Source organism: Hemitrygon akajei, chromosome 1 (genome assembly GCF_048418815.1).
Source record: "Hemitrygon akajei chromosome 1, sHemAka1.3, whole genome shotgun sequence".
Lineage (NCBI taxonomy): Eukaryota > Metazoa > Chordata > Chondrichthyes > Myliobatiformes > Dasyatidae > Hemitrygon > Hemitrygon akajei.
In genome coordinates, this window is record NC_133124.1 from 5,351,858 (window position 1) to 5,376,712 (window position 24,855).

The 24,855-nt window shown below is 43.8% G+C and overlaps 1 protein-coding gene across 6 annotated transcripts in view; it reads right to left on the reverse strand.

The window, feature by feature from the left end:
* The window catches only part of LOC140713979 (probable C-mannosyltransferase DPY19L4), a 128,953-nt gene that overhangs the window by 72,056 nt on the left and 32,042 nt on the right, over positions 1–24,855 (reverse strand). For 3 of the 6 annotated variants that reach the window (XM_073024933.1, XM_073024758.1, XM_073024684.1), the window contains one exon: positions 9,899–10,128. In XM_073024933.1, coding sequence (XP_072881034.1) covers positions 9,899–10,121 — 223 coding nt within the window. In that variant the 5' untranslated portion in view covers positions 10,122–10,128. Of the gene's footprint in view, positions 1–9,898; positions 10,129–16,398; positions 16,417–16,818; positions 16,864–19,247; positions 19,364–24,855 lie in introns of those variants that run through there. The other 3 variants (XM_073025025.1, XM_073024847.1, XM_073025115.1) reach the window with 3 other exon arrangements.

A 24,855-nucleotide genomic window follows, 5' to 3' on the forward strand; every position in this document is an offset into this window, starting at 1 on the left:
CCCAGAATGATTCTTGTAAACCTCCTCTGGACCTTCTCCAATGTCAAAGGGTCCAAAACTACTTACAATACTCCAAGTGTGATCTGACCAATGCTTTATAAAGCCTTGCTGTTACATTCTTGCTCTTGTATCCTACTCCTGTCGAAATGAATGCTAACATTTGATTTTCCATCCTTACCATCAACTCAACCTGCTAGATAACCTCCCAAGTCCCTCTGCACCAATGATTTTTGAATTTTTTTCCCATTTACAAAATAGCCATGCTTTGTTCCTTCGACCAAAGTGCATGACCATGCACATCCCTGTTAAATTCCATATACCACTTCCTCCAATCTATCTGCAGACTCCCTTCTTCCTCAACACTACCTGCCCCTCTACACATCTTTGTATCTTCGATAATCTTGGCTACAAAGTCATCAATTCTGTCATCGAAATCATTGATATACAACGTGAAAAGAAGTGGTCCCAATACCAACCCTTGCTGCACACCACAATTTATTGGTAGCCAACCAGAAAAGGACCCATTTATTCCTACTTTTTCCCTCCTGCCTTTGTCTATTCTACCTGTTATTTCCTCAAAGAATACCAACAGATTTCTCAGGCAAGATTTCACCTTTAGAAAACCATGTTGACTTTGGCCTATTTTATCATGAGCCTCCAAGTATTCTGAAAACTCATCCTTAATAATAGACTCCAACATCTTCCCAACCACTAAAGTCAGACTAACTGGCCTATAGTTTCCTTTCTTCTGCCTCCCTCTCTTCTTGAACAGTGGAGTGACATTTGCAATTTTCCAGTCATCAGAAACCATTGCAGAATCTTTGAAGAATCACTAGATTATTACTAATACCTCCACAATTTCTTCAACTACCCTTTTCAGAACACTGGAGTGTAATCCATCTGGTCCAGACAACTTATCCACCTTCAGGCTTTTCAGCTTCTCAAGTACCTTCTCCTTAGTAATAGCAATGGCACTCAATTCTGCCCCCCGAGACTCTCATTCTGCTAGTATTTGTCAGTGAAGACTGATGCAAAATAGTTATTAATTTCCTCCATTTCCTTGTCTCCCATTACTCTCCAGCAACATTTTCCAGTGGTCTAATATCCACTCTCATCTCTCTTTTACTCTTTATGTATCTGAGAAAACTTTTTTTTGTATCCTCTTTTATATTATTGGCTAGTTTATCTTCATATTCCATCTTTCTCTCTTTATGGCTTTTTTGGTTACCTTCTGCTGGTTTTTAAAAGCTTCCCAATTCTCTACCTTCCCACTAATTTTTGCTATATTATATACTCTCTCCTTTCCTTTTATGCTGTCTTTGACTTCCCTTGTCACCCACGGTTCCCTCTTCCGCCCTTTAGAATACTTATTCATTTTTGGGATGTTATCTGATAGATAGATAGATACTTTATTCATCCCCATGGGGAAATTCAACTTTTTTCCAATGTCCCATACACTTGTTGTAGCAAAACTAATTACATACAATACTTAACTCAGTAAAAAAATATGATATGCATCTAAATCACTATCTCAAAAAGCATTAATAATAGCTTTTAAAAAGTTCTTAAGTCCTGGCGGTAGAATTGTAAAGCCTAATGGCATTGGGGAGTATTGACCTCTTCATCCTGTCTGAGGAGCATTGCATCGATAGTAACCTGTCGCTGAAACTGCTTCTTTGTCTCTGGATGGTGCTATGTAGAGGATGTTCAGAGTTATCCATAATTGACCGTAGCCTACTCAGCGCCCTTCGCTCAGCTACCGATGTTAAACTCTCCAGTACTTTGCCCACGACAGAGCCCGCCTTCCTTACCAGCTTATTAAGACGTGAGGCGTCCCTCTTCTTAATGCTTCCTCCCCAACACGCCACCACAAAGAAGACCTTCCAAAATTCCTCCATGGTTGCTGTTCTACCATCATCCCTGTTAGCATCCTATTCCAATCAATTTAGCCAGCTCCTCTCTCATACCTCTGTAATTCCCTTTACTGCACTGTAATATAAATACATTTGTTTTTAGCTTCTCTTTCTCAAATTGCAGTGAATTCTAACATATTATGATCACTGCCTCTTAAGGGTTTCTTAACCTTAAACTTTCTAATCAAATCTGGGTCATTACATTAACCCAATATAGAATTGCCGTTCCCTTGAGGGCTCAACTACAAACTGCTCTAAAAAAACATTACATAGGTATTCTACAAATTCCTTCTCTTGGGATCTAGCACCTACCAGATTTTCCCAATCTATCTGCATATTGAAATCCCCCATGATTATCATAACATTGTCCTTTTTACACACCTATTCTACCTCCTGTTGTAATTTGCAGCCCACATTCTGGCTACTGTTCTGAGGTTTGTATATAACTCCCTTCAGGGTCTCTTTACCCTCACAGTTTCTTAACTCCAACCTCAAGTATTCTACATCTTCCGATCCTATGTCACTTTTGCCAAGGGTTAGATTTCAATTTTTTAACCAAACCTAACCTTCTGCCTACCTGCCTCTTCCTTTCGATACAATGTATATTCTTGGATTCTACCGACTATGATCTTCTTTCAGTCACGACTCAGTTGCCCACAAGATCATACCAGCCAATCTCTAACTACACAAGATCCTCTACCTTATTCCGTAAACTGAGTCCAATCAAATAAACACCTTCCGTCTTGTGTTCATCACCCTTTTTGATTTTGGCCGCTTGTTACACTTTAACTCATCCCACTGACTGCAATTTTGCCTTATCATCTGCCTGTCCTTCCTCACAGCCTCATACACAATGCATCTAGGTATACACCAGCTGCTCCATCCCCATTTGCTTCTCATCCCCTTGCCAAATTAGTTTAAACCCTTCCCAACAGTTCTAACAAACCTGCACACAGGGATATTGGGCCCCCTTGGGTTCAAGTGTAACCTGTCCCTTTTGCACAGGTCATATCTTCCCCAGAAAAGACCCCAATGATCCAGAAATCTAAAACTCTGCCCCCTGCACCCAATCCTCAGCCACACATTCGTCTGCCAATCATCCTGTTCTTACCCTCACTGATTGTGGCATAGGCAGCAATCGAGAGACTGCTATCCTGGAGGTCCTGCTTTTCAGCTTTCTACCCAAATCCCTTTAATCTCTCTTCAGGATCTCCTCCCTTTTCCTGCGCAAGTCATGGGCATTAATATGCATCCTAATTTCTGGCTGTTCACCCTCCTCCTCTAGAATGCTATGGACCCGATCTGAGACATCCCGGAATCTGGCACATCCAGGTGTTCCTTTCCTGTCCACAGTATCTGCTATCTGCTCTTCTAACTATGGAATGCCCTCTCACCACCACACTCCTTTCCTCGTCCCTTTCCTTCTGAGCCACAAAGCCAGAATCAGTGCCAGAGATCTGGTCGCTGGGGCTTCCCCCGCTAGGTTGTTCCCCCCATTATCCAAAGTGTATAGATATTATTAAGGGAACAACCATAGGTGTACTCTGCACTGGCTACCTATTCCCTTTCTTTCTCCTGACAGTCATCCAGGTACCTGCCTCCTGCAACTTAGCGATGACTACCTCCCTATAGTTCCTATATATCATTTCCACAGTTTCTCATATGAGCCAAAGGTCATCCAGCTGCTGCTCCAGTCCCTTTAACAGTGGTCTCTAAGGAACTGCAGCTTGATGCACTTCATGCAGATGTACTTATCAGGGAGACTGGAAGTCCCCCAAAGTCCATACATCTCTCACAAGAAACATATCACCACCCCAGATCCATTCTCAGCTCACCAGCTATGTACTAACAGAAAACAATATCTTACTAGAAATTTTATTTCTTATGTAGAACCTCTGCCTGTTCTCGCCCAAGCCTGCTGAGCCAAAGCCAGACCAGTGGCCACTCCGCTTATATCTCCTTTCATTTTACTGGCCCTGTGCTGATTTCAGCCTGCTGAGAGCTTCCGAGCTCTTTTTAAACTTCACACTAAGGTACGAATGAGCGATTCCTCACACTGATTTCAGCCTGACAAAAGCCTTACATGACAATTCTTTATAGAACCATGGTCTACCTCTGCACAGTTCAGCTCTATAGTGGCAAGTTTACCTCATGAATAGATTTCTTTCAAGTTATATGAGACTGACACGCTGCCGACTGCACCAAAAAAGCACTTAACAGAGGTGTACAAGATGATAGGAGATGCCAAACATTTCAATTCCCATTCCGACATGTCAGTCCATGGATCCTCTTGTGCCACAATGAAGCCACCCTCAGGGTGGAGGGGCAACACATTATATTCCGTCTCGGTAGCTTCCAACCTGATGGCGTGATTAGCAATTTCTCCTTCTCCCTCCCCTCTTCTTCTATTCCCACTCTGGCCTCTTACCTCTCCTCACCTATCACCTCCCCCTGATGTCCCTCCTCTTTCCCTTTCTCCTATGATCCACTCACCTCTCCTATCAGATTCATTCCTCTCTAGCCCTTTATCTTTCCCACCTACATGGCTTCACCTATCACCTTCTAGTTACCCTCCTTCCCCCACCCCCCAACTTTTTATTCAGGCATATTCTCCCTCCTTTCCAGTCCTGAAGAAAGGTCTTAGCCCAAAACATCAACTATTTATTCATTTCCATAGATGATGCCTGACCTGCTGAGTTTCTCCAGCATCTTGTGTGTGTTGCTTTAGATTTTCAGCATCTGCAGACTTTCTCCTGTTATAGACTGAGTGGACAGCTAGATACCTCTTCTCAGCATGGAAATAGCTAGTACAAGGAGGCATAACTTTAAGGTGAATGGAAGAATGTATGGGAGGGAGGATGTCAGAGGTAATCTTTTTTAAAGTCAGGGAATGGTGGGTGTGTGGAACGCACTGCTGGTGTGGTGGTGGGAGGCAGATTCATTAGGGACATTTAAGAAACCCATTGATATGCAAATAGTTGATAGAAAAATGGAGCGCCATGCAGAAGGGAAAGGCTAGAAACCATTAGATTAATCTCAGAGTAGTTCCTGAGCTGAAGGGTCTGTACTGTGTGGTAATGTTCTAGGTTCTTATGAAGTGCTGGTTAAACTAAACGCAAAGCTTCAATATTAAAATAATGTTTATTATTAAAAGGTTAAAATCGGGGCCTTCCACAATTTTTCCTTGAACTGTAGACATATAATTGATTTCCAGCGAAGTAACTTAAATCAATACTTTATTTAAAATAAAGATAGAAATGTTCAAATAGATGGGTAGTGGGAAAAGGGTCAGCATTGGTCAGAGGATTTTGTTCATAAGTACACTGCAGTGCAGAAATAATACCTCCCAAAAACAATTACCATCTTTTTAGGGTAACATTCACAAAAAAATACAGGGTGGGATTTTGTTTTAGAAAGCAATGCTTGAGGATTGACTACTATGAGTCGGACAATCCATGTCAGGGGTACATTGAAGGAGCTACCTTTTAAATCAGGCGATTGAGATTTTAAAGGCAGAGCTTTGCTGCAGTTTCTCTGGGTTGAGGAGAGACCAATCAGAAAAAGGGATTCATTAGAAAGGGTGAATAAAAATAATTCAAGTGCAAGCAGAGCGGCCACTGTTTTGAGTGGGCCTGTCTTTGCAGTGGCTTTGGCTCATCAGGTTTGGGTGAGGTACATAGTCTTGTAAGTTACTCTCTTTCTGTTCTTACTTGTTCACTCCTCATCTGTTCAGTTTCAGTAGTTTCATGAGAATGGTGCCAGGGGCAGTGTGTGGGACGTGGGAAGTCTGGGACAATTTCAGTATCCTAGATAAACACATCTTCAGCAGTTGCAGCTCCTGAGAGAACATATTAAGGAACCGGAGCTGCAGCTCAATGACCTCTGCCTCACACAGGAGAATGAGGAGGTGATAGACAGGAGCTACAGGGAGGTAGTCACCCCTGGGTTGCAGGAGACAGGTAACTGGACGACTGTCAGGAGAAAGAGGGGAAATGCACAGCATACGTGTAGCCGTTCCCTCAATAATAAATATACAACTTCAGATACTACTGAGGGGGCGACCTACCCGGGGGAGCCACAGTGACCCAGTCTCTGGCACTGAACCTGGTGCTGTGCTCAGAAGAGCAGAGAGGGGAAGAGGACTGCACTGTTGATAGGTGATTACCTAGTCAGAGGAACAGAGATGAGGCTCTGTGGGCACAATAGACACCTGGATGGTATGTTGCCTCCCTGGTGCCAGGATCAGGACGTCTTGGATCATGTCCGTGGCATTCTCAACATGAGGGTGAGCAGTCATAAGTCTGGGTACATATTGGCACCAATGACATAGGCAGACAAGGTGAGGAGGTCCTGAAGAGAGATTCCAGGGAGCTAGGTAGAAAGCTGAGAAACAGGATCTCCAGGATAGTAATCTCTGGATTGCTGCCTGTGCCACATGGCAGTGAGGATAAGAATAGGATGATTTGGCAGGTGAATGTGTGGTTGAGGAACTGGTGCAGGGGGCAGGGGTTCACATTTATGGATTACTGGGGAAAGTGTGACCTGTACAAAAGGGACAAGTTACACCTGAACCCGAGGGGAACCAATACCCTCGTGGGTAGGTTGGCTAGAGTTGTTCGGGAGGGTTTAAACTACATTGGCAGGAAGAGGGAAACCAGAGTGATAGTGCAGAACATGAAGTAATTGGTTTTAACAAACAGAAGCAATGTGCAGTGAGACTCCTAGCAAGGAGAGACTAATGATAGGGCAAAATCGCAGTCAACAGGATGAGCTACAATGTACAAGGTGGAGGAATTGTGAATACAGGACTGGAGGTGTTATATTTGGATGTGTGCTATATATGGAATAAGACAGATGAACTTGCAGTACAGTTACAGGTTGGCAGGTATGATATTGTCAGTCTCTCTGAATCATGGCTGAAGAAGAGTTTAATGTCCAAGAATACACATTGTATCAAAAGGACTGGCAGGAAGGCAGAAGAGGTGGCTTGGCTCTGTTGGTTAAAAAATGAAATTAAATCATTCGAAAGAAGTCAGAGGATTGGGGCTGAGAGGAAAAACGGATCAGCCATGTTGAAATGATGGAGCAGACTCGATGGGCTAAATGGCCTTATTCTGCTCCTATATCTTACGGTGATATAGACTACAATTTAACATGGGTTTTTTTGCAACAGTTGATGTGATTTTGCAACAGTAGTTCAATTTTTTTAATGTTATTTTCACTACACAAATGTAAAGTAGAATGAAATGATTGTTATTCTGGATCCGATGCAGCACAAAAAAAACACTAAGATAAAAAAACATAATATTTTTTTTTAAATTCAATAAATAAGTACAGAAGAAAGCTTACCATTGATTGCATGACCATAAAGTAACGGAAACTACAGGAGTGTCTGTACATAAGATGACTAACAGGAAATGATAAAGTTGTGATGATTGGGGGGGATGTGGTGGGTTGAACGCAAGCAAAGCAAAGATTTAAGACTGGGTATGAACATTAGATGAACGGTGGGGTGGAGATACGACCACCAAAGGAAGCATCACTCTGCCAGCTTGCAGGTAACCCTTGCACCTACTAGACGGTAGGTCTAGCACCTACTCAGCCCCCAGTCAGGGTCACATGAAGCGATGAGAGCAAGTGGTGGATGGTCGTATGAGCAGCTGGTGCATATCACAAGTCCTGGTTGTGCGACCACTGACACCAGGCAGACAGTCTCTGTAGAGTATTGATAATGGTTGGGGTCACCCGTCTAGTAAAGACACTGTCCAGAAGGCAATGGCAAACCACTGCTGCAGAAAAATTTACTAGGAACGATCATGGTCAAAGGCCACGATCACTCACATCTTACAACATGACACATAATGATAATGATAGTGACATAAAGAGGTGTCATGTCTCTATGGAGACATATTGACATCGTGAGTATCAGAAGCAGAAGACAGGACAGGGATCACTTCTTCCTGATTGACCATGACTATCATGTCAGGACTGAGGTCAAGATCTTCAAACAAAATCTTTTACCTCAGATGGCCAAAGGATGCATTGGTGCACTGATGGCCAATGGTTTGCTGATGCTGAGGTCTGGCTTTAGGACACAGGAGGTGGTCCCTAGTGTTCCGGAATCAGCATACTGAAGGGGGCAAATGGGTAAAGAGCCTTTGATTGGTGAAATGAGTGCAAAAGCCCAACCTTTCAAACTGTCAACAACTTGGAAAATATCCCATCAACATACCCATACTGTCTTCACACTACTGCTCAACTACAGAGTGGCCTTGGCTCTGGAGTAAGGTTCAAAGTTCAAAGTAAATTTATTATCAAAGTACATTTCTGTCATTATATGCAACCCTGAGATTCATTTTCTTATGGGCATACTCAATAAATCCATAATAGAATAATAACCATAACAGAATCAATGAAAGACCACATCAACTTGGGAGTTTGACCTGTATGCAAAAGACAATAAACTGCGCAAATACAAAGATAAATAATTAATAAGAATAAAAAACAAGTAAACAATAAATATCAAAAACATGAGATTAAGAGTTCTTGAAAGTGAGTCTATTGGTTGTTGGAACATTTCAATGACGGGGCAAGTGAAGATGAGTGAATTTATCCCTTTTGGATCCTGATGGTTGACGGGTAATAACTGTTCCTGAACCTGGTGGTGTGAGTCCTGAGGCTCCTGTACCTTCTTCCTGATGCAGCAGTGAGAGGACAGGATGACCTGGGTGGTAGGGGGCAGCACGGTAGCACAATGCTTTACTGTACCAGTGACCGTACTATCAATTCCCACCGCTGCCGGTAAGTAGTTTGTATGTTCTCTCCACGACCACATAGGTTTCCTCCTGGAGCTCTGGTTTCCACCCACAATCTAGTTTGTAGGTTCATTGGTCTTTGTAAATTGCCCTGTGATTAGACTAGGATTAAATTAGGAGATTGCTGGATGGTGTGGTTCAAAGGGCCAGTTCCACGCTGTATGTCAATAAATAAATGGTGACATTGACAGAACAGTGTTTTATATGATTAGAATTCTGAAAGTGGCAGCACAGATCAATAGGGTTGCGAAGAAGGCAAATGTGATTCAAGCCTTCATTAGCTGGGGAATAGAACACAAGAGTGAAGCTTTATTTCAAACAAACTGGGAATCTGGAATGGTGTATGCAGCTTTGGTGTTTTGATATGGACAGGACATTGCAGAGATTCACCATTACATTGCCTGGAAAGGAATGTCTCAGTTATTGAGACAACATTCATTTCGAGAGGACAAGAATATAAAGACAAGGATGTAATGCTGAGGCTCTGTATAAGGCATTGGTCAGACTGCTCTTGGAGTATTGTGAGGAGTTTTGGGCCCCTTATCTAAGAAAGGATTTGCTGACGTTACAAAGGGTCCAGAGGAGGTTCAGAAGAATGATCCCGGGAATGAAAGAGTTCACATATTTGGAGTGTTTGATGGCTCTGGGTGTGTACTCACTGAAAATCAGAAGCATGAGGGGGGATCTCACTGATAACGAACAAATTTTGAAAGGTCTAGATAGAGTGGAAATGGAGAAAACATTTCCTACAATGGGGTCTCTAGGACCAGAGGGCACAGCCTCAGAATAGAGGGACATCCATTTAGAAGAGATGAGGAGGAATTTCTTTAGCCAAAAGGTGCTGAATCTGTGGAATTCATTGCCACAGATGGCTGTGGAGACTAAGTCATTGGACTTATTTAAAGCAGAGGTTGATAGGTTCTTTATTAGTCAGGGCGTTAAAAGGTTACAGGGAGAAAGCAGGAGAATGGAGTTGAGACGGATAATTAATCAACCACAATGGAATGGCGGAGCAGAGTCAAAGGACCAAATGGTCTATTCCTATGTCATCTGGTATGTTTCAATGTCGACCTGAATCTGTATGTGAATGTGGCGGTACTCTGTTACTGTGATAATAACGAAACTCAAAACCACAGTGTAATGAAAGCAAGAGAAAATAAAAATGCTTACGCTTGCTTTTTGTATCATTGCCCCTGGCATCATTTCCGTCTTTCAATGTAATTTCTTCTTCATCCGTAGGGGGATTATCTTCTGCAGGGGTTTGCTCTTGCTCATCTTTTAGAGCACATTCCTCTGGGCCTGTATCTATTGATGAATCTTCTGCCTTTGCCTCCTCTTGACTGGTATGATCTTTCAGACATTTCTGTTTTCTTCTCTTCCTCGTCTCTATCATTTCACCCCTAATATAAAAGCTGGTTAATTAGTAAAAGTATTCAAGAGCAATTCCAAACAATTTTGAGAACATTTGAAACTACTGTAATCATTGTTTTGTTAGTAAAATTACGGAACTCAACAGCAAGACAAAATTAATTAGAAAAAATTGAAAACTATTGTTTTTAAACTAACATACATCTCACTCAGAATGAAATCCTGGTGAAGGTTTACAGAAGGCCTTGACAAGGTGCTGTACATGAGGCTGCTTAGCAAGATAAGAGCCTATAGAATTACAGGGAAGTTACTAGTTACAGGTGCCCGTCTTTTGAACGTTCACTTTACGACAGCGCGCTGTTACGAAAGAACCTACATTAGTACCTGTTTTTGCTAACCAAAGAGGATTTGCTTTTATGAAAAAAAGACACCCGCTTTATTCGTGTGTTTTCCCCTACGAAGACTACAATGACTGTGAAGCCTTGTGCGGGCAGTTGTTTGTGCATGTGTGTACGTGCGTAGACATGTACGTGCACATGCGTGTATGTGCCGAATTTTTTTCTCCAAATCGATTTTGGCTCGCTGTCTTCCAGAGATCGATAAGTGAAACTACACCATACATACAATATTTCTACTTCATATAGGGTGTATATTTATCATATCATTCCTGCTTTTACTATATGTTAGTGTTATTTTAGGTTTTATGTGTTATTTGGTTTGATTTGGTAGGTTTTTTTTTAGGTCTGGGAAGGCTCAAAAATTTTTCCCATATAAATTGATGGTAATTGCTTCTTCGCTTTACATCATTTCAGCTTACAAACGGTTCATAGGAACGTTCTACCTTTGGTTAGCAGAGGGGGGAACCTGTACTAGGAGCATTGGCTGATTGGCAGAAAGCGAACAGTGGGAATAAAGAGATCCTATTTTGGCTGGCTGCCAGTTACCAGTGGAGTTCCACAGGGGTCGGTGTTGGGACTGTTGCTTTTTACGATGTATGTCAATGATTTGGACTACGGTATTAATGGATTTGTGGCTAAATTTACTGAAGATACAAAGATAGGTGGAGGAGCGGGTAGTGTTAAGGAAACAGAGAGCCTGCAGAGAGACTTGAATAGTTTAGCGGAATAGGCAAAGAAGTGGCAAATGAAATACAATGTTGGAAAGTGTATGGTCATGCACTTTGGTGGAAAAAATAAACGGGCAAACTATTATTCAGATGGGGAGAGAATTCAAAATGCAGAAATGCAAAGGGACTTGGGAGTCCTTGTGCAAGATAGAAACATAGAATCATAGAAAATAGGTGCAGGAGTAAGCCATTCGGCCCTTCGAGCCTGCACCGCCATTCAGTATGATCATGGTTGATCATCCAACTCAGAACCCTGTACCTGCTTTCTCTCCATACCCCCGATCTCTCTAGCCACAAGGGCCATATCTAACTCCCTCTTAAATATAGCCAATGAACTGGCCTCAACTGTTTCCTGTGGCAGAGAATTCCACAGACTCACCACTCTGTGTGTGAAGAAGTTTTTCCTCATCTTGGTCCTAAAAGGCTTCCCCTTTATCCTTAAACTGTGACCCCTCGTTCTGGACTTCCCCAACATCGGGAACAATCTTCCTGCATCTAGCCTGTCCAATCCCTTTAGAATGGATTCAGATTTCTGGATAATTGGAACCTCTTCTAGGGGAGGTGGGAGCTGTACAAAAGGGACAGGTTGCACCTGAATCCAATAAGGACCAATATTCTTGAGAGCAGGTTTAGTAGAGCTGTTGGGGGTGGTTTAAACTAATATGGCAGGGTGATAGGAACCAGTATGATAGTGCTGAGGTTGATCCAGCAGGTTTACAAGTAGGTGATGGGTGTAACATGAATGTTAGGAAGGACAAGCCAATGATTGGGTATAAATGCAGACAGAGCAAAGAGCTAAATTGTACCAGAGGTAAAATTCAAAAGGGTGAAGAATGCAGGACTGAAGGTGTTGAACTTAAATGCACATAGCATTTGGAATAAGGTGGATGAACTCGTGGTGCAATTAGAGATTGGTCGGTTTGACGTTGTGGGCATCTCTGAGTCGTGGCTGAAAGAAACTCATAGTTGGGAGTTGAACATCAAAGGATATACTTTGTATCAAAAGGATAGGCAGGAAGGCAAAGATGGTGGTGTGGCTCTATTTGTAAGAGATGGAATTATATCTTTAGAAAAAGGTGAGACAGGGTCAGAGAATGTTGAATCCTTGTGGGTGGAGTTAAGAAACTGCAAGGGTAGAAAAATCATTATGGGGTTCATATATAGGCTGCCAAATAGTAGCCAAGATGTGGGGTTGAGATTGCAAAGGGAGATGGAAAACATGTGATAAAGGGTAATGTCACAATTGTCACGGGGGATTTTAATTTGCAAGGGAATTGGGAAAATCAGGTTGGTGTCAGATCACAAAAGAAAGAATTTGTTGAATGCCTATGAGATGGCTTTTTGGAGCAGCTGGTGCTTGAGCCTACTCGAGGAAAGGCAATCTTGGATTGAGTGTTGTGTAATAACCCAGATCGTATAAGGGAGCTCAATGTAAAGGAACACTTAGGAGGCAGTGATCATAATATGCTTGAATTCATACTGCAATGGAGAGGGAGAAGCACAAGTTACATGTATCAGTATTGAAATGGAATAAAGGGAATTACAGAGGCATGAGAGAGGAGCTCGCCCAGGTGGATTACAGGAGAATACAGGTGGGGAAGACGGCAGAGCAGAGGTGGCTTAAGTTCTAGGAATAGTTCAGAAGGCGCAGGATAGATATGTCCCACAGAGGAAAAAGTTCTCACATGGCAGGAGTAGGCAACTGTGTCCAACAATGGAAGTTAAATACTGCATAAAAGCCCAGGAAAGAGCATATAAGGTCAGAAAAGTGAGTGGGAAGTTAGATGATCCAACAAAAGGCAACTGAAAAAGCTATAAGAAGGGAAAAGGTGATATCTGAGGGCATATACAAGCCCATAATATAAAGCAGAATACCAAAGGTTTTTTTCAGTTATATAAAGAGTAAAAGGGAGATGAGAGTTGATATTGGACCTTTGGAAAATGATGCTGGTGAGGTAGTAATGGAGGACAAAGAAATAGCAGATGAACTTAATGGATACTTTGCATTCTTCACTGTGGAAGCCACTAGCTGTGTGCCAGAGGTCCGTGAGTGTCAGGGAGCAGGAGTGAGTGCCATTGCTATTACAAAGGAAAAAGTGGTAGGCAAACTCAAAGGTCTTAAGGTGGATAAGTCACCAGGGCCAGATGGACTACATCCCAGAGTCCTGAGCGAGGTCATGATCTTTCAAGAATCACTTGATTCTGACATGGTCGCAGGGAACTGGAAGATTATGTCACTCCACTCTTTAAGGGAGGAAGGCAAAAGGAAGGAAATTATAGGCCAGTTAGCTTAACCTCAGTGGCTGGGAAAGTGTTGGAGTCTATTATTAAGGATGAGATTTCGGGATACTGGAGACTAATGATAAGTCAAAGTCAGCATGGCTTCTGTAGAGTATAAAATTAAAAATAGAAACTTTAAGTTCAGTAGCTGGACTGGGAGTCGATGGAGATCAGCAAGTTCATGGATGAAGATGAATGGGATAATGGAAGGAAGGTCAGGAGAGCACTGAAACACAGAATCAGATTTATTATCACTGACATATGATGTGAAATTTGTTTCTTCTGGCATCAGTGAAGTACACAGAGACAAAAATCTATAAAAATACAATAATGAATCAATAATGCAAATACAGGAATAACAAGAAAGTGCTTATGGCCTGTTCAGAAATCTCAAGGTAATTGAAACAAAATGAAAAGCCTTGTTTTCTCAGACTGCTCGAGGAAGAGGCAGAAATGAGTGAAGTAAAGATGACATGAAATAAAATAAATTTTGCTCTGAATCCAATAGGATAATATAATTCAGAATACTGATTCAACCAAGAGTTTAGGGATTAACTACAAGGGAACATAGGCCTTGGTAAACACTAAGGCCAAAGGCTTTGACCTTCCCAATGTTTACAAAATGAGTCAACAGCCATTAGACAGTGGAATGCATCACACCTTAAATGAATAACAATCCTATCTGCACACCATTCATTGTTATTATCCAGTGACAGTAAGAGAATAAAACATAAGGGATAGGAGCATAATTAAGCCATTCATCCCATCAAGTCTGCTCCACCATTCCATCATACTGATTTATTATCCCTATTCTCCTGCCTTCTCTCTGTAACCTTCGACACCCTGACCTATCAACCTTTACTTTAAATATACCCAATGACTTGCACGTCACAGCTGTCTGTGGCAATGAATTCCACAGATTCACTACCCTCTGGCTAAAGAGATTCCTCCTCATCTCTGTTCTAAATGGACATCCCTCTATTCTGAGGCTCTTCCTTCTGGTCCTAGATTCCACTACTATAGGAAACAGCCTCTCCACATGCACTTTATCTAACCTTTCAATATTTGATAGGTTTCAATGAGATCCCCCTCATTAGAAACATAGAAAACCTACAGCAGAATACAGGCCCTTCGGTCCAAATGCTGTGTCAAACATGTACTGACTTCAGAAATTACCTTGGTTTACTCATAATCCTCTATTTTTCTAAGCTCCACATACCTATCCAGGAGTCTCTTAAAATAACCTATCGTATCCGCATTCTTTTCTAAACACCAGTACAGGCTCATCTAACACGCCACGTACATTAACCCTTTCATTCCCAGGATCAATCTTGTGAACCTCTTCTGGATCCTCTCCAATGCCACACATTTCTTTAGATTGAGGGGCCCAGAACTGCTGGCAATACTCCAAGAGTGGTCTGATCAATGCCTTAGCATTACATCCTTGCTTTTATATTCTAGCCCTCTCGAAATGAATGCTAACATTGCCTTTGCCCTCCTCAGCCCCAACTCACCTGCAATTTAAGCTTTAGGGAATCCTGCACAAGGACTCCCAAGTTCCTCTGCACCTCTAATTTCTGAATTTTCTTCCCATTTAAAAAAAAAGTACGCCTTTATTCTTTCTACCATGTGTGTGACAATACACTTCCCTACACTATATTCCATCAGCCACTTCTTTGCCTTTCCTCCTAATCTTTTAAGTTCTTCTGCAAACTCCCTGCTTCCTCAGCACCTATCTTCGTATCATCTGCAAAATTGGCCACAAAGCCATCAATTTTGTCATCCAAATCAATGGCACATAGCATGAAAAGAAGTAGTCCCAACACCAGTTACCAGCATAAAACCAGAAAAAGTCTTTTTGCCTCCAGCCAATCATCTGTCCATTCTAGTACCTTACCTATAATAAAAATACTTTCACATCTCCTCACTGCAGGAGAGACACTCCACTAATTTTAAGATTTTAACAAAAAATTAGATCATTCAGTACAGATGATGAATTCAAAACTGAACTGCAGAATTTAATACAGTATCTGTACAATCACCTGTACACTTTCCTCAAAATTAATTCACCCTGCATATCCAGATCCTATTTTCCAAGTGTTAATGCAGCTCCTGGGCATTTTTAAAAATTTCATATTGCTTATATTGATAGCTCTTCAATCTATTATTTGTGATTTAGCAATTGCTCTGTATCTTTGCTTGTTCAGACTTCAAGGTAAATTTATTATCAAAGTACCTATACGTCATGATATACAACACAGAGAATTGTTTCCTTGCAGGCTTACACAAGTAAGTTCACGAAACATAACAGAGTCAATGAAAGACTGCCCATGAAAGGATAGACAAACAACCAGTATTCAAAAGACAACGAACTGTGCAAAGAAAAAAAGAAATAATAATAAATAAGTAAGCCATGAATATCGAGAACATGTGGTGAAGGGTTCTTGAAAGTGAGTCCATGGGTTGTGGGAACAGTTCAGTAACGGGGCTAGTGAAGTTATCCCCTCTTGTTCAAGAGTCTGATGGTTGAGCAAGTAATAACTTTTCTTGAACTTGGTAGTGTGAGTCCTGAGGCTCCTGTACCTTCTTCTGATGGTAGCAGCAAGAAGAGAGCATGGCCTAAGTGGTGGGGTTCCTTGATGATGGATGCTGCTTTTCTCAGCCTTAAAGGGTCTCAACCTGAAACATCGACTGCTTATTCCTCTCCATAAATGCTGCCTGACCTGCTGAGTTCCTCCAGCATTTTGTTACTCTGGATTGCCAACAACTGCAGAATCTCTTCACTTACGATATACATTCATCTATCAACCCCAATCTTCACAGTAACCTTACACTTCAATTCAATTCACAACAACTGAGAAAACGTCAAAGTTAACCATGAATATGGTTCTTTTACCACAAATTTGATCCCTCTCACGCAGAGTTGATACAGCCTCTGAGAACACACAAGCCCACTCCGCCTGGGTTCATTTGCAGGATAGTGTGGAAATGGTAAAAGCATTCCTCTGTTTTAGATCTGATATTCTTATTTTGAGGATAAATTTACCGAGACCGCGTGAATGCAGGAAATGAACATTTTACAAGTCATTCGGCGTTTGAGAATGCCCTATTGAAGCTACAGCAAGGACAGGGAGCCGTGATCTGATGCACAACCGAACCGCAGCGACTTGCCATCACAGGGGCTATCCAAAAATGCAACCTTTTCAATAAATACCAAGTACCGATCGCCCTTGATAAACACTGGAACGAATGATAGAGAAAATTGCGTTTTAAGATGCCAGCTACGACATAACACATAGACAAGTTAGAAACTAACCCTGCTCTCCAGCCGGAACGCCCCACACGAGTGCAGCAGAAAACACTGTCCGACTGATCTAAAACATGGTTCCCCTGGAATCAGTGGCCTATGTTAAACATGGTTCCCAAACACTAAAGGATTATTTTCAAGTGTGGTCATAGTTATTTTATTTTGAGGGGAGTGTTTATATTTCAGAATCATATTTATTATCACTGACATATGATAGGAAATTTGTTGTTTTGCAGCAGCAGTGCAGTTCAAAGACATAAAATTCTATAAATTACGCAAATAAATAGTGAAAAAAGAAAGGGATAATAAGTTATTCACGGACCATTCAAAAATCTGATAAACCCTTAAGATACAGGAGCAAAATTAGACCATTTGGCCCATCAAGTCTTGTTAATGAGAGAGGTCAGAAGAGAGCGGCTAGACTGTTTCAAGCTGACAGGAAGGTGACAGTAACTCAAATAACCATGTGTTACAACAGTGTTGTGCAGAAGAGCATCTCTGAATGCACAACACATTAAACTTTGAAGTGGATGGGTTACAGCAAAAAAGACCACAACGGGTTCCACTCCTGTACCGAATAAAGTGGCCATTGTTGCAACATGCGCCCAACCACACCCACTCATCTTCTGGGTTTTGGATGCTCTAACTCTCCAGAATATGGATAGTTGGACATCTCCTTTACAGAACCAGGCTGCCCTGCTAATTGGCGGCTGTATTTTGACACCAGGATTTAATATTTAAAGAGCTCCTGAACTGAGGTTTGGTACTCAATCATCAGCTCTAGTTTGGATTTTCGTCTAACGTTCAGTTGAGAACACTGTCTTTGTTTCAGTCTCTTATTGTGCCTCAATTCTAGTCCTGGAAACTCCAGCACTTGGGTCCTAACCGTCCTCGTCTAGGTCTCAGTACGACTGAGTCAACGTGACCCAGCGGGGTATTGGAGACTCGCGTCGGCTGAGGCCAGCCACAGTGAGAAAATTTCCAGACAGATCCTGGAGTTACACAACCTCCAGATTGCTGTGTGCCAACTATCGCAGGGAGGAAGCCAGAGTCACTCGGGTGAGGCTATCTTTCGCTCGGCAGATCCAATCCATCTTCCGACCCTGGAGAGATTCGGTGGTGATCCAAGCTCTTGCCACAGCTTCTTTGCTCAATGGTCATTGGTGTTCCAACTCCAGCCGGCCCAATTCCTTACAAGCATGGAAAGGTGGCCTTCATTATCTCTGTCCTGACCGGGAGAGCCCTGGCCTGGGCCGCTGAGGATTGGGAGCACAGGTCAGAGATCTGCTCAGATTTGGAGGAATTCATGGCCACCATGAGGGAGGGTGTTCCAACATCCCACCGGAGCTAGCTGAGCCTCGGACCGCCTGATGAGGGTGTGTCAGGGCAGTTGGTCAGCAGCCAACGACGACACTGAGTTTCAGAATTTGGCCGATGAGCGTGTCTGGAATGGAGAGGCCTTGGTCACCCTGTACCCCATGGACTCTGAGGTGAACTAAAGGATGCCCTCACCTGGAGGAAGCCAGTAGAGGACTTGGGAGCTCAGATTGATCAGTCCATCCGCCTTGATAATCACCTGGCAGAATGAGTGAAACTACTTCAAGAGGTCAAAGAGGGCTAGTCCAAGCCTGGCCTCAACACATCGCAGATCCACGCCCCGACTTCAGACAATGACCAGCCCATCTCCTCCTCAGGATCCTGTCAAGCCCATGCAGGCCAGTTACATAAGAATCTCCGCCAATGAGATATTCCGGCATCGGAGACAAGGCTGCTGTCATTACTGCCGGGAATGTCGAAGCTTCAGCTATCGGAGAACTGTTTAGACCGTCCTGTGTCAGAGGTCTGACTGTAGCAGCTACTACTCCCAGCCTCAAGGATTTTGGTGTCACACTGAGGGCAGAGATCTTCAGGGGTAAGAACCAATAAGAGGTGAATAAAGGTGGCCCCAGTTTTTCGAACGTTCGCTTTACGACAGCTCGCTGTTACGAAAGACCTACATTAGTATCTGTTTTCGCCAACCAAAGAGGAATTTCACTTTTACGAGAAAAAGACACCCGCTTTATATGTATCTTTACCCCGAGAAAGACTACCATGACTGTGAAGCCTTGTGCGGGCAGTTGTGTGCATATGCGTGGATGTGCCAATTTTTTTTCTCCAAATAGATTTTGGCTCACTCTTCCTAATTCTGATAAGTGAAATTACACCGTACATACAATATTTCTATTTTATATAGGCTGTGTATTTATCATATCATTCCTGCTTTTACTATATGTTAGTGTTATTTGGTTTGATTTGGTAGGTTATTTTTTGGGTCTGGGATCGCTCAAAAATTTTTTCCATATAAATTAATGTTAATTGCTTCTTCGCTTTACACCATTTCGGATTACAAATGGTTTCATAGGAACGCTCTACCTTCGGATAGCGGGAGAAACCTGTACCTTTTTGGACTCGGGGTAGCTGGAAATTTCCTGGACCTGGGGACCGTCTGCTGCAGAAGTTGAGCCAGCTCATGCCCACAACTGTCCTGGACAGCCGTCCAAGACACTCACACAAAATGCTGGAGGAGCTCAGCAGGCCAGGCTGCATCTATGGAAAAGAGTACAGTTAACGTTTCAGGCCGAGACCCTTCAGTCAGTCTGGAGAAATAAAGTAGAGTCAAAAATGTGGGAGGAGGAAAGAGAGAAACACAGGGTGATAGGGGAAACCGGAAGGAGGATGGTTGAAGTAAAGAGCTGGGAAATTGATTGGTGAAAGAGATACAGGGTTGGAGAAGGAGGAATCTGACAGGAGAGGACAGAAGGCCATAGAAGAAAGAAAAGGGGAGGAGCCCCAGAGGGAGGAGTCACAGTGTCGTAATCCAATCATAAACAAGAGAAAATCTGCAGATGCTGGAAATCCAAGCAGCACACACACAACGCTGCCTGGCCTGCTGAGTTCCTCCAGCATTCTGGGGTGTTGTTTGGATCTCCAGCATCTGCAGACTTTCTCTTGTTTGTGATTGGGGCAGCCGTCTGCTTGGTTCAGGGCAGATCCGGCAGCAGTCATTGGTGTTGCGGATGAGGGTAGAGAATCATAAGGAGGACATGAGTTCAAAGGTTCATTTTATTACCGAAGTATACAACTCTGGAATTCTTCAGTTCTCCCGGTAGCCATGAAACCAAGAAAGAAATGAAAGGCAGCACAGTCATCAATCCCCAAATCCCTCCTCCCCACATAAAAAAGAACAAAACAGATCATGCACATCGACCCCCCCCCATCCCTCCTCCCACACAAAACAAAATCGAACAAAAGGGCTCAGGCACATCAACCCCCCACAAATCCCTCCTCCCGAACAAAACAAAAAAGAACAAAACAGATCATGCACATCGACCCCCCCCCCCCATCCCTCCTCCCACACAAAACAAAATCGAACAAAAGGGCTCAGGCACATCAACCCCCCACAAATCCCTCCTCCCACACAAAACAAAATCGAACAAAAGGGCTCAGGCACATCAACCCCCCACAAATCCCTCCTCCCACACAAAACAAAATCGAACAAAAGGGCTCAGGCACATCGACCCCCCCCATCCCTCCTCCCACACAAAACAAAATCGAACAAAAGGGCTCAGGCACATCAACCCCCCACAAATCCCTCCTCCCGAACAAAACAAAAAAGAACAAAACAGATCATGCACATCGACCCCCCCCCCCATCCCTCCTCCCACACAAAACAAAATCGAACAAAACAGATCGTGCACATCAACCCTCCAAAACCCTGCCCTCGCACAAAACAAAAATGAACAAAGCAGATCAGGCACATCGACCACCCTCCCCAATCCCTCCTCTCGCGCAAAAAGAATGAACAAAATGGATCAGGCACATTGACCCACAAGTCCCTCTTCCCGCACAAAAGATCCACAGGCATTTTTGTTTGGACGACCAAAGTGCAGGCTGCTTTCAGTGAGCTCAAACAGCGGTTCAGGACAGCTCTATTTTTTTGTTGCACTAACCCGGACCTTCTCTTCACCATGGAGGTAGATGCCTCAGACTTCGGAGTGGGTGCAATGTCGTCTCAATGGGCACCTTCAGATGATAAACTGCACCTGTGTGCGTTCTTTTCTAGGCCGCTATCCCCAGCAGTGGTGAACAACTATATCGGAAATAGAGAGCTGCTCGTGGTCAAGTTGGTTCTGGAAGAATGGTGTCACTGGTATGAGGGTACCATGAACCCTTTTGATGTATGGACAGTCTACAAGAACCTGGCTTATTTTCAGGAGGCCAAGAGACTGAATTCCTGGCGGCCCAAGTGGTCTCTTTTCTTTAACCGTTTTAATTTCACCCTGATCTATCGACCGGGGTCAGAGAACCAGAAACCAGACGCCTTGTCCTATCAGTTCGACAAACCGGAGCAAGGGGAGCACCCTAAAACCGTTTTGCCCCAAGCCAATGTGATAGCGCCAGTTCACTGGGGGATCAGCACACTTGTTTGCAAGGCCCAGGCACAAGGGGAGATTCCTCAGAACGGTCCTCCTGGTCGGCCGCTCTTTCCTAGTCCCACCCAGTCTCAGGTTCTTCAGTGGGGACCTGCATCGAGATTGACATCTCACCCAGGGATGCCAGGACCCTTGAGTTCATTGAGGAGATAGTGGTGGCAGGATTGGTGAGGGAGCTCTGTCAATGCGTACAGGCATGCAAGGTGTGTGCCTGGAACAAGTAGCCCCACACCAAACCTCAAGGGGCTCCTTCACCTTCCACCCGTTTCAGAAAGACCATGGGCGCCCATCTCCATGGACTTTGTCACGGGTCTTCCTCATTCCAAGGGGAAGACTGTTATCATGGTAATTATGGAGCATTTTTCAAAAGCCTGCAAGTTCCTCACCTTGGACAGACTACCACTGCAGCGGAGACAGCTGAGATTCTCCTGCACCAGATCTTCCGGATCCATGGTTTTCTGATGGACATTCAGTCGGATCTCAGTCCACAATTCACGTCACATTTTTGGAGGGTATCCTGTAAGCTGATTGGGGCAACAGCAAAGCCTTTCCTCTGAGGTCCGTATGCAGTCCAATGGCCAGATGGAGCAGGTGAACCAAGAGTTGGAATGAACCCTAAGATGCCTGGCCTCTGAAAGACTGGATGAGTGGTGTGACCATTTGAGTGGGCAAAGGTCACCCACAAACCGCAAGAGAATACAGGGACTAATTTTGCAGCCTGGGCAACAGGTCTGGCTGTCGATCCAGTATTTGCCTTTCTGAGTGAACTCTGAGAAATTGGCGCCCAATTTCATTAGACTGCTTCAAGATTTTCAGGAAAGTAAGCGCAGTGGTTCACACCTGGCAGCTCCCCAAGACCCTCAAGATCAATCCCTCTTTTCCCATCTCCAAATTAAAACCTGTGAACACCAGCCCTTTAGCCCCATTACCAACAGTCCTGCCACCACCCAGATTTGTTGATGGGGATCACGTCTACACTGTGAGAAGAGTTTTGGATTCACAAACTGTTCCGAGCGTTCAGCAGTCCTTCTGGACTGAAAAGGATTCGGACCCGATGGGTTCCTGAGAGGGACATCTTGGATCCAGCTCTAATCCATGACTACCATCATCATCTCTCTAAGTAGCCAGGGCCACCAGCAGTAGGGCAAGGGGTCCCATTATGACATGAACCCAACCATGGCAGCTCCCAGGGTTTAGACAGAATGTGGATAGTTGACTGCCATGTTTTGGCACCAGGATTTGATATTTAAAGAGCAGTGCTCAGTCATCAGCTCAGGTTTGGATTCTCATCTAGCATCGTTTAGAACCCTGTCTCGTATTGTGCCTTAATTCTAGTCCTGGATACTCCAGCACCTGGGTCCTAAACTTCCTCCCCTAGGTCACTCGTCATAGCTATTCAGTGTACACTTCATTGCGCGTTGGAGGAGATTTGATACGTCACCAAAGACTCTATCAAATTTCTGTGATGCACTGTGGAGAGCATTCTAACAGATTACATCACCATCCGGTTTGGAGGGACCACCTCACAAATCGGGGAAAGCTGCAGAGAGTTGCAAACTCAGCTAACTCCATCATGAGCACCACCCTCGCCACCCTCAAGGACATCTTCAAAAGGCAATGACTCAGAAAGACAGCATCCATCAGTAAGGACCCCCATCACCCAGGACACGCCCTCTTCTCATTGCTACCATCAGGGAGGGGGTACAGGAGCCTGCAGACATCGTCAATGATACAGGACCCCCATCACCCAGGACGTGCCCTCTTCTCATTGCTACCATCAGGGAGGGGGTACAGGAGCCTGCAGACATCATCAATGATACAGGACCCCCATCACCCAGGACGTGCCCTCTTCTCATTGCCACCATCAGGGAGGAGGTACAGGAGCCTGTAGACACACGGTCAATGATACAGGACCCCCATCACCCAGGACGTGCCCTCTTCTCATTGCTACCATCAGGGAGGAGGTACAGGAGCCTGTAGACACACGGTCAATGATACAGGACCCCCATCACCCAGGACGTGCCCTCTTCTCATTGCCACCATCAGGGAGGGGGTACAGGAGCCTGAGGGCACACACTCGATGTTTCAGGAACAGGCTTCTTCCCCTCTGCCATCAGGTTTCTGAACAGTCCATAAACCCATGAACACTACCTCACTATTTTACTCTCTTTTTGCACTACCTATTTATTAGTTTTATATTTCTTATTATAATTTATAGCATTTTTTATACCTTGAACTGTACTGCCATAAAAGAATGATCTTCCCGATCTTTACCTCCTGTACCTAATAAAGTGGCCACTGAGGGTATATTGATGGTCTGCTTCTGGAACCATCCACTTCAAGGTTTGACATGTTGTGCAGTCAGAGATGTTCTTCTGCACACCACTCTTGTAAGACGGGTTTATCTGAGTTACTGTCACGTTCCTGTTACTTTGAACCAGTCTGGCCAGTCTCCTGCTCTGACCTCTCTCATTAGCAAGGCGTTTTTCACCCTGCTCTCTGGACTTTCTTTGTTTTTCACAACATTCTCTGTAAACTCTAGATGGTTGTGTGTGAAAATCCTAGAGGGGCACCAAAGTTCGCAGTTCAATTATGGTTTTGTACCTCCTCCTGTGAGCATGCAGGTTTCACCCGGATGCTCTCATTTCCTCCCGATGCTCTGGTTTCCTCCAACAGTCCAAAGACCTTCCAGTTAATAGGTTAATTAGTCACTGCAAATTTTACTGTGTGATTAGACTCAGGTTAAATAGGTGGGTTTCTGGGTGGTGTGTCTCAATGGCCCAGAAGGGCCTGTTCTGCATTGTATCTCTAAATAATAAATCACATTTCATCCCCATTCTGATGTTTGGTCTGAACATCAATTGAACTCTTGATGGTGCCACATGATTAGATATCAGGTGTGCAGGTGTGCCTAATAAAGTGGCCACTCAGTGATAGTAAAGCTCCATCGTCACAATCCCAGGCTGTACCTTGTCCTGTCAGAGGTACCAGTGCATTACAGGAGGAAAAAGCTCTGGGAGCCCCTCAACATTAACTTTGAAGATCACAAAGTTTTGTTGCAAAGGGTCCAGCTATTTATTATCCCTCTCAACCCCTTTCTCCTTTCTTCTCCCTGTAATCTTTGATACCCTGATTAATCAAAAACCTATCAACCTCCCCATTAAACATACCCAATCACTTGGCCTCCACAGTTATCCATGGCAATGAATTCCACAGATTCACCACCCTCTGGTGAAAGAAATCCCTGCTCATCTCTTTTCTAAATGGATGTCCCTCAATTCTGAAGCTGTGTCCTCCGGTCCTAGACTCCCCATTATAGGAAACATTCTCCCCACACCCACTCTATTTAGGTCTTTTCGTATTCGGTAGGTTTCGATGCGATTTCCCCACATTTTTCGAAACTCCAGCATGTATAGGCCCAAAGCCATCAAGTGCTTCTCACACATTAACACATTCATTCCTGGAATCATTCTCGTGAATCTTCTCTGGACCCTCTCCGATGTCAGCGCATCCTTTCTTAGATAAGGGCCGCAAACTGCTCACAATACTCCAAGTGCGGCCTGACCATTGCCTT